The 13,208-nt window shown below is 46.2% G+C and overlaps 2 protein-coding genes across 2 annotated transcripts in view; both read right to left on the bottom strand.

Annotated features, from left to right (window-relative positions):
• Positions 1-1,216: 1,216 nt before the first annotated feature.
• Positions 1,217-5,088, bottom strand: HMGN2 (high mobility group nucleosomal binding domain 2). The gene is made up of 6 exons (XM_056846951.1): positions 5,010-5,088; positions 3,116-3,160; positions 2,800-2,829; positions 2,608-2,658; positions 2,367-2,462; positions 1,217-2,101 (listed from the first exon to the last, which is right to left on the bottom strand). Exons 1-6 carry the CDS (start codon positions 5,022-5,024, stop codon positions 2,066-2,068), a joined length of 273 nt encoding a protein of 90 aa, XP_056702929.1. The 5' UTR covers positions 5,025-5,088; the 3' UTR covers positions 1,217-2,065.
• A 6,595-nt stretch (positions 5,089-11,683) lies between these two features.
• Positions 11,684-13,208, bottom strand: part of DHDDS (dehydrodolichyl diphosphate synthase subunit) — a 28,272-nt gene continuing 26,747 nt past the window's right edge. Inside the window, exon 8 of the mRNA XM_056846976.1 lies at positions 11,684-11,936. Coding sequence (XP_056702954.1) covers positions 11,700-11,936 — 237 coding nt within the window. The 3' untranslated portion in view covers positions 11,684-11,699. The remainder of the gene's footprint in view (positions 11,937-13,208) is intronic.

The following is a 13,208-nucleotide window of genomic DNA, read 5'->3' as shown; positions in this document are numbered from 1 at the left end:
TTAGTGAATTACATGCATTTGCCGTAAAGACATTTTACATCTTTTACAGTGCAATCATAGGTTATTCTGGTCTAAGCCTTCATTTCAATGGAATTAGGCAGGAGTAACTGCATAGGATTGCACAGTTAGGTTTTGCGAATTTTGGAACTGAGTTCAGTTATAGACCAGGGCCGATGAGTGTATTTTAAGAAATGTATAGGATTCTGCCTCTAGATGCCATAGTATAGTACCAATAGTAGTACTATTGAAGCCATAATGATTTCTAGGGGGGGTTTCATGTCCTTTACATAGTGACATGCGTCTTATATGATCACTTTTAGTTGCTAATAATGTGATTTGCACCTATTTTTCTTTTAGAGCTTTACACATTCAGAAAATAACATATAATACAACTCTCCTGGGACCCAATCACTTTCGGAGAGCACATCTGAATTCTCAAACAGCATATAAGCGAAAGGACTAGGGGCTAGCCTAGAATATTCTCCATGCTAGGTGTCCCATGGGGAAAAGCAGGATTGCACTTACCGGTACATGTAACTGTTCAGTGTCTTCTGTGTAAGCACACACTAAGGGACTGCACATGCACAGGCCAGGAAGTTTTAATAATTTTTAAAGGTTCCAAGCCCCCCGTCCCCCATGCAACTCTGCTTCCCACTGATGTGAGGGAGGAACATCCCTTTCTCTCAATTCTCCTGAGCTCCCTGGAGCAAGCCAAATAGGAAAAAAGTTCACAGCAGGGATGGAATGTGTGCTTGCACAGAAGACACTGAATGAACAGTGACAGGTAACTGCAACCTTGCTTTCATCTGCCATCTTCTATGTAGTCCCATTGGGGGTCCAGCACGAGCTGCTAGCCAAACAGGCTGAATGAAAGGGATGTGCCTCCCTCACATGACACAATTTTAATGGAAGCTGAATTGAGCAGTTGCAAGGGAAGAACATTTTAAAAAGCTAGAAAAATTCTTGTGGATGGCCTGCACATGTGCAGTCATAATGTGGGATTGCAACAGAAGATCACACTCTTCTTCACCTGCATTCTGAAGTGGCATAGTCCCAGCACGGCTTTATTGGATTTTTTTCTGAACAGAGACTAGCGTCAGGGAGTACAGTAAAGTACAGATTACCATTTCTGCATATGATATTCTCAAACTGATGGTTACCAATGCAACTCAAAGTTAATGACGCTAGGAAGCAAATAGAACACTAGTAAAAACAGTCCAAGCCAAACGATATCCAGCTTTATTAAAGGTACTTTTCATAAAACAATCAATGGTATTCAGGCAGGACATGGGCTACAATCTGCAATGTTTTACAACAAGTTCCAACTCCCCTCCTCCTTGGACTACCAAAATGTGAAGTTACTATATAAAACCCAATGAGGAATCTTCAATTTATACTTGGAACAGGGACAGTTTAGAGTGAGGGCGACACTTTCACATTTAGTATGTTGTTTAACAACTTTTCACAAGCCTACCCTGACTTTTAGGGGAAAACACAACTGCAGAATTCTTAATCTGAAGATTCACAATATAAAAAATGTGGCTCATTTTAGAGCCACGCTCCTTCCCTATTTGACACCAGAAACCTGGATTGCCTGACACTGTCAGAATGCATTTGATTTAAGAGCAAATATCAAAACACCATATGCAATTCCCAGAGGAGTGATAAATGCAACGCAAGTGACAACAATGAAAACAGTCTAACTACAGTTTTAAGATGTACTGCCTCCTCAGACAAAAGTAGTGGAGAATTTCAATATTTACTCAAAGGCATTTCAAAAAACATGACAGATTTACAGTATCAGGAAACCCTCTTTTCTTGTGCCCAAGAATCCCTCTTGCAAATATGAAGGGGACCTTTAAAAGCCGAGGTTCTAAGTAACAGAGTCAATTACATTTGCCCCCCTCCTCCCCCAAAACACAACAACAAAGCGATCTGTGTGCTAACAACACAGCTTAAAAAAAAAAGTAAAACAAAATTCTGCATTGTTATAAAACTTGATAAAAAATAGTATTTCAAACTGTACAGTCACCAGAAGTACACAGTTATCAAAAATTCACACAATTCACTTGGCATCCCCAGCACCTTCCGCTTTCTGTGCCTGAAAGAAAAAGGCAGTCCCATCAGAGTGCTTTATTTTGACATGAGCTCATTATTCGAATGAATCTATATAATTTGCATGAACACACACACACAGTCCTATCACAATATATGTTATTATTACATAATCCTGATGGCAGAATTAAGCAACAGAAAAAGACAGGTATTTCTTAAGTGTTTTTAAAATCATAATCGCATGCAGTAGACCTGTATTACTACTATAGAAGTTGTTGCCACAGTAAGGAAAGCTATTGTTGTAGTCATACCTGGTCTGTTTTGGCATCTCCATTTTCTGCAGGATTGTTCCCATCCTTGCCTGCATCAGCTTTCCCCTTCTTTCCCTTAGGTACCTTCTCACTCTTCTGCCAGTCAACAGAAACATATTAATAGTTGCTAACTTATACAACTATGGACAAACAAAGCAAAAACAGTTATTTATGTAACATGACCAGACAATTAACTCCAACTATGGGATGTTAACACAAGTTATGAACACCTTAACTTTACCTTTGGAGCTGCCTTTTTAGGTTTAGCTTCCGGTTTTGGAGGAGCAGGTTTCTAGAAATAGGAGGAAAAATCCCAAATAAATGCTGACACAATAATACACTTGTTCACTTTGCTCAGTGATGTCATACTTAGCAGCGCAATCAATTCTTTTTCAATGTGTCAAACACTAGCTAAAGGATGGAACATACTTACAGCAGATAATCTTGCTGATCTCCGCTGTGGCTGTTGGAAATAAAAGACAATTTAACCATTAGAACTGTTACGCTGCCTCTATAGAAGAGGTTCAGTTCAGCACATGATTATTTCAGCTCCGCTGATATTTTATGCGCAAGTTGTCAAGAATCAAAATACTTCCAGAAGAAAATAGCTCGGTATGGTTTATCAGAGCATCATAAGTACAACTGTGACGAACTGCCAACATTTTGTGCTCTAGTGTACTCACATGTAAACTAAAATAGGATTAGGCTGCATTAGAAAAGCTAAGTGCACACACACGTTTTGGTCTTACCTCATCCTTTACTTTGGCCTTCTCACCCTTGGTATCTCCTTCAGCCTACAAGGAAATTTTAACAGTAAAAATGTGGAAGAAAAGCTATACCAAAACATTAGCTTAATTTTCTTGGGTTAAAAAAACCCAGCCAGATTACTTTAAAGAATTTTATCTAATGTATTATGGTAATAATCTGCAACATAGCTGGTCCTCCTCTAATTTTAAATCCACAAACAAATCTTACAACATATGGGCATATTTATTCTCTGGGTCCTTAATGAACCATCAGCAACAACAAATGTGCAAGGAACTATTAAAAACACACACTATCCCTTCATTCAGAAGTTGTGCAAATAATGAAATTCTTCTCTTTATGAGAATGATCATCGAGCCTACCCTTGGTGACACAATGTCCTCCAAAAGAGTGATGTGTTTGTGGGAAGGCTGCATGTGTAACAGCATTACCAGATGGCCCTTATTTCACTGCATTACTCTTCCCCCACCATTACAGCTTTACACTACATAATGGGTCCTTTTATTTCAGAACACTATGCCTTCTATTGAGTCCCGTGCAACAGACCCAAGACCTTGCTTATTTCTGGAATTCTGATCTTGGTCATTTAAGGCTTCCCTGCCTATTCCTAGCTTCCCCTACAAACCTATGTCAAATTATGGGCAAATCTCTCTTGCATTATAAGACTAAAAACACATTCAGTAGGCCAGAATAAAAGAGGACTCCAGCAGCCACTTAAAAGGCTAACAAACTTTATTCCAGGATCAGCTTTCAACGAGTGAGAACCCACTTCGGATACACAGACCTAATAGGGCAAATTGCGAAAATGGAAAGTCTTTGAGCTCACCTCCCACACGGGGATTTGAGAAGGGGGGGGGGGCTTCTAATTCTATGCTTTAAACAAGTACCGCTAGTAGTAAGATTTCCCCTCGTCCCTTACTGGCGGTGGGGGGTTGGGTAAGATTAAGGTAGGTTTGGAAAAGGGGCACGTATGAGCACTAAAGGCCTCGGTTTGGCAAGTACCGCCAAGAGTCTTGGGCAAGGGCAAACAAGGGTTACCATCCTTCCCCAGATTTAAAATACATACGAAAAAAACAGCCTAACGTTTCTTGGCGCCTTCCCGCCCTTTTCGGAAAAGGGGGGGAGGGTAAAAAGAGTAGAGCCCACGCACTCTCTTTAGACCGAAAGCGCGCGCTTTCTCGGGCCTCCATTTTCTCTTTTCCCCCCCCCCCCTCCTCCTCCTCCTCCTCCTCCTCCTAGCGCGTGCGCAGGCAACTGGAAGTCATCAACACACGTGCCTTCCGCAGCCAACCAGCCCTCCCGCCAAAACCCAACCCGAGTTCCCTGACCGCGACACGGCCACACACATTCTCTTTCTCGGGGTCGTTCCCTTCTCCTATTGGCGGAGAGGAGCGCGCGCGCGCGCGATATTTCCACCCCTCCCCCCTCGCGGGACAGCCAATAATTAGCGGCCTCGCGCTCCCTCCCCCCTCCTTTTCCCTCATAGGCCGGCCGGAGCGCGCGGCGGTTAACGGTCGCTCCGGCTCCGCCCCGCCTCCCAGCAGCGCTCCGGCTCCTCCCTCCACTTAAAGTCCTAACGACGACCGTTGAGCCGCCTTCGCGCTCCCGCGCTCCCCTAGCGCCTCGCAACCGTTAACCACCCGAAAAATAAAAAATAATAAAAGAAAGGTGGCAGAGAGGAAGCGAAGGAAATGGAGAAAAGGAAGAAGAGCTACTTTTTTTAAAATAATAAAATAAAAATGGCGGCCGATCAGTCTCGCAACCCCCCTCCCCCAGCGTCGCCGTTCGTGTCAACCATTCGCCTCCTCCCCCGCCCCGCGCCTCATTCCGCTTTTCCAGTAAGGCCGTTAGATCCTCCGCCTGGGAGCCACCACGTACCTTTCTCTTGGGCATTTCTGCGGCGTATGAGAGAAAACGGAGAGGGTGGAAAGAAAGGAGAGGAGGCGGCTCAGTTGTGGAAGAAATAAAAGATGCAGGGAACGAAGAAAACTCGGCGGGGGGAGAAAGCCGCGCGAGAAGAATGAGGGAGGGGGGAGACGGGGAAAAAAAGCGGAGGAGGAGGAAGAAGGGGGGGAGATCCAGTGGTTAGGCTCGCTCGTGTAGCTCGCGACCCCACTAATTTGAATCGGGTGTTTATAAAGTTTTATATAGAGCCGGACACGGCCCAACCGGTTCCAGCCGGATCCCCGCCGCCCCGACTGCCCATTGGACGGGGCGCGTCACGTGGCGGGGACCCGCCAGGGCGGGCGCTGCGAGGGGAGGCGAGGAGCGGAGGGCGCGCGCGCGCAACTGGGCTGCCTGGCTTTTCCTCGCAGGGGGCTGTGTCGGCTGCGCGGGCGGCCGGGGTGTTGCGGCGCCTGCGAAGGGACGCCGAACCAGGAATTCGAAATAAAACAAAAAGCACCCCCCCGGCGACCGTCGTTTGACTGCCGCCGCTCGTTCTTGAGCGCTTCAGAGCATCCTATGTTCAATATTTATTGATCTATACATAATACGCACGCGCATCTAGGGCTATGCGCACAGCGACCGTGCAGATCCCCACACCTAGAGTTGCAACACGCAATGGCAATGGCCTCCTTTCTCTCTGCGGGCGAGGGAGGGAAGCCAGCCTGACTGGCGCACCTGGGCGCTGAAAGGTGCACCGCGCCCTTGTCGAGGGTAGACACGGTGGGGAAATTTAACATTTGCACGGAGGAGCGCCCGCGCGCGCCAGAAGCCCCCGCGTCTGGTTGCACGCTTGGATAAGAAGATGGTGGTCTCGCCATTCGCTCGAAGGGGAAGGAAGGCGCGGTCGTTGCGCTGCCGAGGACGGCAGACGCAACCCCACAGCGCCCCCTTCCGCCGCAGCCTGGACTAGTAGCGGACGAGGGCAAGCAGCCGAACGGCCTCAGGTGCAAGAGCGGCCCTCCCTTCTCCTTCCCCGCGAATAAAGGAAGACGGGAGAAGGGATGTGGGGCCACTTTTGACAGGGAGCGCCTCCTTGCTGGGGGGGGGGGGGGTTCAGGTGAAGAGCTGTTCCTTTCAGCACCACGGTTGGGGGCACCCCGTGGCCGTAGGTGGAAGCCTCAGCAAGCCAGGTCTCCCCCACCCCACCCCACCCCAGGCTCCAAAAGCGCACTGTGCAAATCCTTCCTGGTGCCTGCATTCCAACCCCCATACGCTCCACCAGGCCCATTCTGAAATTACCAGGAGGGGGTTAGACGTAGGTAGCGGTTCAGCATTGCTTCCAAAATGCCTGGTTCTAGACCCACCCTAGAATCTCCTTTCCCTGGAACGTTTTGGTACAAACTTTAATTGGGTGCTGGGTGCTGCGAGTCACCTCGGACGCCCACCTCTGGCTCTACAGAAGCTGAATGAAATAAATAATAAGCACGCCCAATGGAATTCACCTCTTGCAAAATCTCCTACTGGAGGAATACTACTGGAGGAAGGGATACTACCCTGGTGGTCCCTTCCAACTCTATGATTCTACGACCTTAGCTAGATGATGAGAGGGAGGGCATCTTGGCCATCTTCTGGGCATGGAGTAGGGGTCACTGGGGTGTGAGGGGGAGGTAGCTGTGAATTTCCTGCATTGTGCAGGGGGTTGGACTAGATGCCCCTGGTGGTCCCTTCCAACTCTATGATTCTGATGGGATTAATTTTTTTTCTTTCAACACCCTCCTCCATCCCCCCCACCACTTAGAACCTGATATGGTCACCGTTGCTTTTTTCCACAAGCTTCACCTTTGAGGAACGGCACGTATTGACTTTGAATCGGCATGTGTTGCCTTAGAAAGTGTTCGTAATTACTTAAAACATGTTTTCGCCCTACTTTCTTCCCTGAGATTAAAAGCAGCTTACAAGGTCTAAGGCAAATAAAATGTGTCTGCAGAACAGGCCCACTCACCCTCTGCAGCATCTTTGGTCAATGCTTAGCTCATTTTCTTTTCCTGTGTTGCTTCTTTCAAGGAGGCTGCTTCACAGCTGCTCTCTGAGGGGACTTCGGCAACTACAAGATTTTCTGGATGCTTGCTACAACCAGGAATTGGCCACACCAGCACTGAAAGCATGACACAGGCTGCTAATATTGCTTCTGGCACGGTTCAAAGTGTTGGTTTTTAGGTTTACAGCTACTGATGGCCAGGATCCAGAATATACTCCCCTAGTACTTCACACCAACAGCTGACATCTTCCACAGGCCTGCTGGATGCTCCCCCTTCGAAGAGCACAGGAGGCAGCGCCTGCTTTGTTGTAGCCCCCTCCTCTCCCCTCAGAAGCCTGGCTGTCCCTCTGTCGAGGCAATAGCTGAAGCCATTTATATTTGCTTAGAATGGCTGCAAGCTTTGCCTGCTCCAGCCTGGTTCTGCTCTACTGAGCTTTCTGCCCAGGGATTGCACTTGGCTTTTAGTTAGCGGAATTATGTGGCATGGCTATTCATTTTGATGCCACTGTCTCCTTTTACCATTAATTATTATGGCTATTTTGCTGGTGATTATATGTTGTCAGAGGGTTTAAAAAACTTGCAATGTTTTCATATTATTTTTAAGGGGCCTCAAGAACCCGTTAATAGATGTAGGAGAAAAACAGTACACATTAATAAATTCATAGAGCTTCCTCTAGGTGTGTAGTGCCTGGGATCAAAATTAATTTTGTTTTAACCACAGGTTGGAGCCAGACTAAATTTTCCGTAAGTGGAAGGCACTTCCATCAGCAGAACAGAACTCTCCGGCCTCCCACTGCAGTCCACTATTCTTCCTGAAATATAGCTTGGGGAGGGAGAGTTGATGAAAATGTTAGCAGAAAATGTAGTCTGCATATAACTCTTGTAAAGTGGGGAGACTTACTGTCACCAAGGAGTTTTAAGGAGGAACCTGACCTTTATATAGTGACAGGCTTCCAGAAACACCAACATGCAAAGGTATTTTGGTATAGGCTCTGACAACAGAAGTATAGTGTCCAGATCACGTGAAGTGATGGTATCGTTTTACTCTGCTCTGGTTAGACCTCACCTAGGGTATTGTGTTCAGTTTTGGGCACCACAATTTCAGAAAGATGTAGACCAGCTGGAACGTGTCCAGAGGAGGGCAGCAAAGATGGTGAGGGTCTGGAGACCAAGTCCTATGAGGAAAGGTTGAAAGAGCTGGGTATTTTAGCCTGAAGAGGAGAAGACTGAAAGGGGACATGATAACCATCTTCAAGTACTTGAAGGGCTGTCATATAGAAGAGGGTGCCGAGTTGTTTTCTGTTGCCCCAGAAGGTCGGGCCAGAACCAACGGGTTGAAATTAAATCAAAAGAGTTTCCATCTAGACATTAGGAAGAAATTTCGAACAGTTAGAGCGGTTCGTCAGTGGAACAGGCTTCCTCAGGAGGTGGTAAGTGCTCCTTCCCTGGAAGGAGCAGAGACTAGATGGCCATCTGTCAGCAATCCCCCCTTCCTGGTGCTGTTTTCCTGGTCTGAAACAGCCCTGGGGAACTGTAATTTGGCCTGTTGGGGAAACTTGCATGTACAAATGGACTCTGCACATTTCCCCAATGGAAAATTATGACACCCTTGGGCACTTTCAGACCAAGAAAACAGCTCCAGGGAGAGAGATTTAAGCCCCTTCTCTCTAAGGAGGGGCTGTGGCTCATTGGTACAGCATCTGCTTGGCATGCAGAAGGTCCCAGGTTCAATCCCTGGCATTTCCAGTGAAAGGGACTAGGCAAGTAGGTGATGTGAAAGACCTCTGCCTGAGACCCTGGAGAGCCGCTGCCAGTCTGAGTAGACAAGACTGACTTTGATGGACCAAGGGTCTGGTTCAGTATAAGGTAGCTTCATGTGTTCATACTGGGCCCTCACATATCTGAGAATTATGCTTCAGTATGGAACTCCCAACACAAATCTGGCCTGACAGGTGCCAGGGTGGACCCAGAAACAACACAACATTTAGATAGGCATTTTGTAAGGACCTACATAAAAACATATTTGCGTGCCAGTGTTTCTGTGTTCGTAATCTTCCAAGTATCATTGCAGCTGTCTGACGTAAGAATGGAGTTCAGGTTCCTCCCTGTTGTTCCTGGGTGATATTAAGAATCCCTAGAATATACAACAAATAAATAAAAGGAAATAATCCAAATCCCAGGCACCACCTCCTAGTATTCTAGGACATGTCAAGATCCTACCCCTCGTAACCCAGGGTCCAATCTTTTATGCCACTGTATTCATTACCTCTTCACAATCTCAGACAGTTAGGGCTAGATGAGTGATGTGCTGTAACCAAACAAGTCCCTGTAGATAGTATTAGAGGATTTCATGGCACAGTGCCCGTCCAGGCCATATCGCAGCATAACATGAATGGTGCATTTGGTGGGAAGTCAAGATTGAGAAAGGATATATTTTGAAGTAGCTGTCTGAGCTTCTGTTTTATTAAAGCATGGAACTCTTTTCTGTCAGCAGACCAGTAGCCAGCCTTTGACTTCTTGTGAACACAATGTTAAAGCTACTCTGTACTGAAACAAACGTTATTGCCATTTGTGGACTAGTGTGTCTCAAGACTCAGACACCAGAGAACCAGCTACATAGAAACACCTCTGTATCTAGGTTACACAGAATCATCCCAGCAATAAACAATAGTACAATGGTTGGACAGCAGGTCTACCAAATGCGGGCTACTATGGTAGCTATAGCAGAGCAAGCTCCTCCATGCACATGTGCCCAAAAGGACCAGCACGGTCAACATGTAATTCAAAGCCCTATTGATGAAAAAGTGATCTGCTTCCCAAACATACTATTCATGTTTTCCCTCATGTTACTGTAAGTTTATTCTTAATGCAGAACGTTCTATCAATATATTTTTGGCAGCCCCTGCCCTCCCCCAAAGGCCACATTGATAAGAGTGCTATGCACCCACCCTACAGAAGAAACAGAACAGCTCTCCAGAATTAGAGAACTTATTTCAAGACGCATTGGGACATCAACTATAAAGACGCAGCTCACTACAGCTGATAAAAACCATAGTAGAAGAACAACGTTCTCAATTTATTGGTCACGAAGTATTTCTGTATACATCGTTTGTTTTTTGCATCAAAGGATGCATATCTCTCCACTGTTTGTTGAATTACAAGACTCCCAATAATCAGCAGTCTGCCCATCCTCAGCACGAAAAGCTTAGAAGAAGATTATTAAACTTGTTCTCTTTGGATCCACTTAGCCTTTAGAAAAACAACTCTCAATAACGTTCAGACCATTTTAAAAAGATGCCGGTCACAAAAATGCTTTATTTTTGCTTCAAAATGGAATCGTCTTCTTCCAGCTGCATCCAGCATGCTGAATTTTCAGGTTTAAAAAACAAAACAAAACAAAAAAACATAAGTGCCACCAAAAAGTAAAAACTGAAAACACCACACATACACACACGCTCATGCACACACAATTAAAAAAAAAATAACCAGCAAAGAATGCTGCATTAGAAAAAGACATGTCGAATAACCTGGACTGTGGCCAATATGTCTGTCCATAGCTCTGCAGGGCTCTTTGAGAAAGAACATTCCCTTCAACATACTAAAATGACTGGGGTAGCATGTCCTCCTGTGCTGTGCTGCAGATACCCTTGCCCTCCAATTCCAATGTCTCTGGCAGCAAGGACTCAAGGATCTAAAAGAGGTAAAGGTGCCAGGTCATTACTGACCCATGGGGTGATGCCACATCCTGACGTTTACTAGGCAGAGTTTGTTTACGGGGTGGTTTTGCCAGTGCCTTCCCCAGTCATCTTCCCTTTACCCCCAGCAAGCTGGGTACTCATTTTACCGACCTCGGAAGGATGGAAGGCTGAGTCAACCTTGAGCCGGCTACCTGAAACCAACTTCCATCGGGATCAAACTCAGGTCGTGAGCAGAGCTTGGACTGCAGTACTGCAGCTTACCACTCTGAGCCACTCTTGAGGAACTAGAGACGGGAGACAAAGAGAACGGGATAGTCAGTCCACCTCACTACCAGAAGAGGACTAATAAAGCCTCTCTAGAACTCACGGGGCTCATACTCACTGCGCGCACAGGCTGGTGTGCACACAACAGGGCTTTTCTCTTACAGCACGCTGCATGTTTGCTCAGAGGTAAGCCCCACCGGGTTCAGCGGGGCCTCCTTTCCAGCACGTACATTTGCAGCTTTAAACTTCAACAAGCGCGGCCTCCTTGCGCTGTAACAAACGGCCTTTCAAAAGGCCCCGAAGTAGCAATGCAGAAAGACTGCCGTTTGGGGGGGAAAAAGAAGCCCAGGCACGCACAGATCTTCTTTCACATGCACCCCTACATAATGTTGCCTTTTATTTACCAGTTTACAGCCAATTGCCATGTCCCGCCACCTCTTGAACTGGTATTACATTAGGAATCAGCAACTTGCTCTAAAGACAAAAGTTCCCAGCCACAGTCTGGATATCCAACAAAATAAGAAAAGTTTTTTTTTTTAAAAGAGCCTTGCCAACATGTCTACTGGGAACTTCAGTAGACCCCGTTTTCAAACAAAGCCCTCTGAATAGTAGCTGCACGGATTCTACCTGGGCTTACCCGCTTCCTCTTCTCCACCCTCCCCTCTTAAGAGACCCTTCGTGTCATGCAGACACCGTGCTTAGTTTGACAAGGAAGTCCATTCTCTTCTTTTCCAAGGCCTGCAGAAAGCCCTGGATCCTCTCTTCTCGCTGAGCTTTGCATTCTTGTAGGAGCTCCTGCCGAAGCTGAGGATCGCCAGGGGACGCACACCCTTCTTGTTTCAGCTTCTCAGTTACATATTTCTTGTCGTTTTTTAGCTGCTGCCAATTCCTTTCTTCTAGGTATAGCTCTCTGGCTTTCTGAATTAAAAAAAAAATCACATTTTTACCAGTTTTTCTCTGCAGTAGGTTAAGAAGCACAAACTGACCTTTTTTGGTTCTTATGTTTGACTCTAATGTCCAGAAGAGCCTACAAAAATCCCTCCAGATTTTTAAGGACATTTATGCATGGAAGGTTTTGCATTGGATTTGCCGCTCTATAAATGCACATTTTCCCCATCCAAATTCTCAAAACTCTACATGGGTTTATTTTTGAGTTTTGAGAATCTGGATGGGGAAAATTTGCATCTAGAGAGCAGCAAATCCAAGGCAAAACCTCCCATGCATAAATGGCCTAAGTTTTCCTGAGATTGGGATCCCCCCCTTCCAAACTTATTCGACCTCCTGCCGCGATCTGCCACTCAGAAGACTAAACGGTAACTCTCCGGAAAGGTGGCAGAAAGATTATCCAAACCACTATTTACTGTTAGACTCTTTGGCCTCAACTATTGTTACCTCGTGGCCTCAACATGCATAGTGTACTGCAAAGCATCACTGCCGACATAGGAGGAGCGCTTCTGCTCCATTCCACTTCTTCCCCCAATCTCCCTGATTTGCATGGCTATTGCTCCACAAAGTAGGGACAGCAGGAATGGATGAGAGCATTGGACAACTCCATGCAGGAGGAGAAAGATAAAGGCCAGTATGACTCAATTTCGCTCCCTCCTCACACAGAGTGGTGTAGTGGTTAAGAGTGGTGGTTTGGAGTGGTGGAGTCTGATCTGGAGAACAAGGTTTGATTCCCCATTCCTCCACATGAGTGGCGGAGGCTAACCTGGTGAACCACGTTGTTTTCCCCACCCCTCCACATGAAACCAGCTGGGTGACTGTGGGCTAGTCACAGCTCTCTCAGCCCCAGCTACCTCACAGGGTATCTGTTGTGGGGAGGGGAAGGGAATTGTAAGCCGGTTTAATTGTTCCTTAAGTGGTAGAGAAAGTCGGCATATAAGAACCAAATCCTCTTTCAATGGCCAGTGTCCTACCAATCTGCTCAGCGAAGTCAAAAGCCTTTCTCCAGCTTAAGTTGGCGGAAGGCATCAACCATTGTGAGCAGAGTGGCAGGATACATGCCAATGTTTTCAGAACAATGTGTAACCTTTTCATCAGCTATAGTTGGGTACCACACCATCCCCAAAAAAATGATATATTTATCACAGCAGATGCAATCAACGTTAAACTGGGGTGGTAATGCTGGTTCAGTAAACTCTTTGCAAAACTAGAAGAAGAAGAGTTGGTTTTTATATGCTGACTTTC

This window comes from Euleptes europaea, chromosome 3 (genome assembly GCF_029931775.1).
Source record: "Euleptes europaea isolate rEulEur1 chromosome 3, rEulEur1.hap1, whole genome shotgun sequence".
Classification (NCBI taxonomy): domain Eukaryota; kingdom Metazoa; phylum Chordata; class Lepidosauria; order Squamata; family Sphaerodactylidae; genus Euleptes; species Euleptes europaea.
Note: the sequence above shows the minus strand (reverse complement) of the source record. Positions and strands in the feature narration are given on the sequence as shown.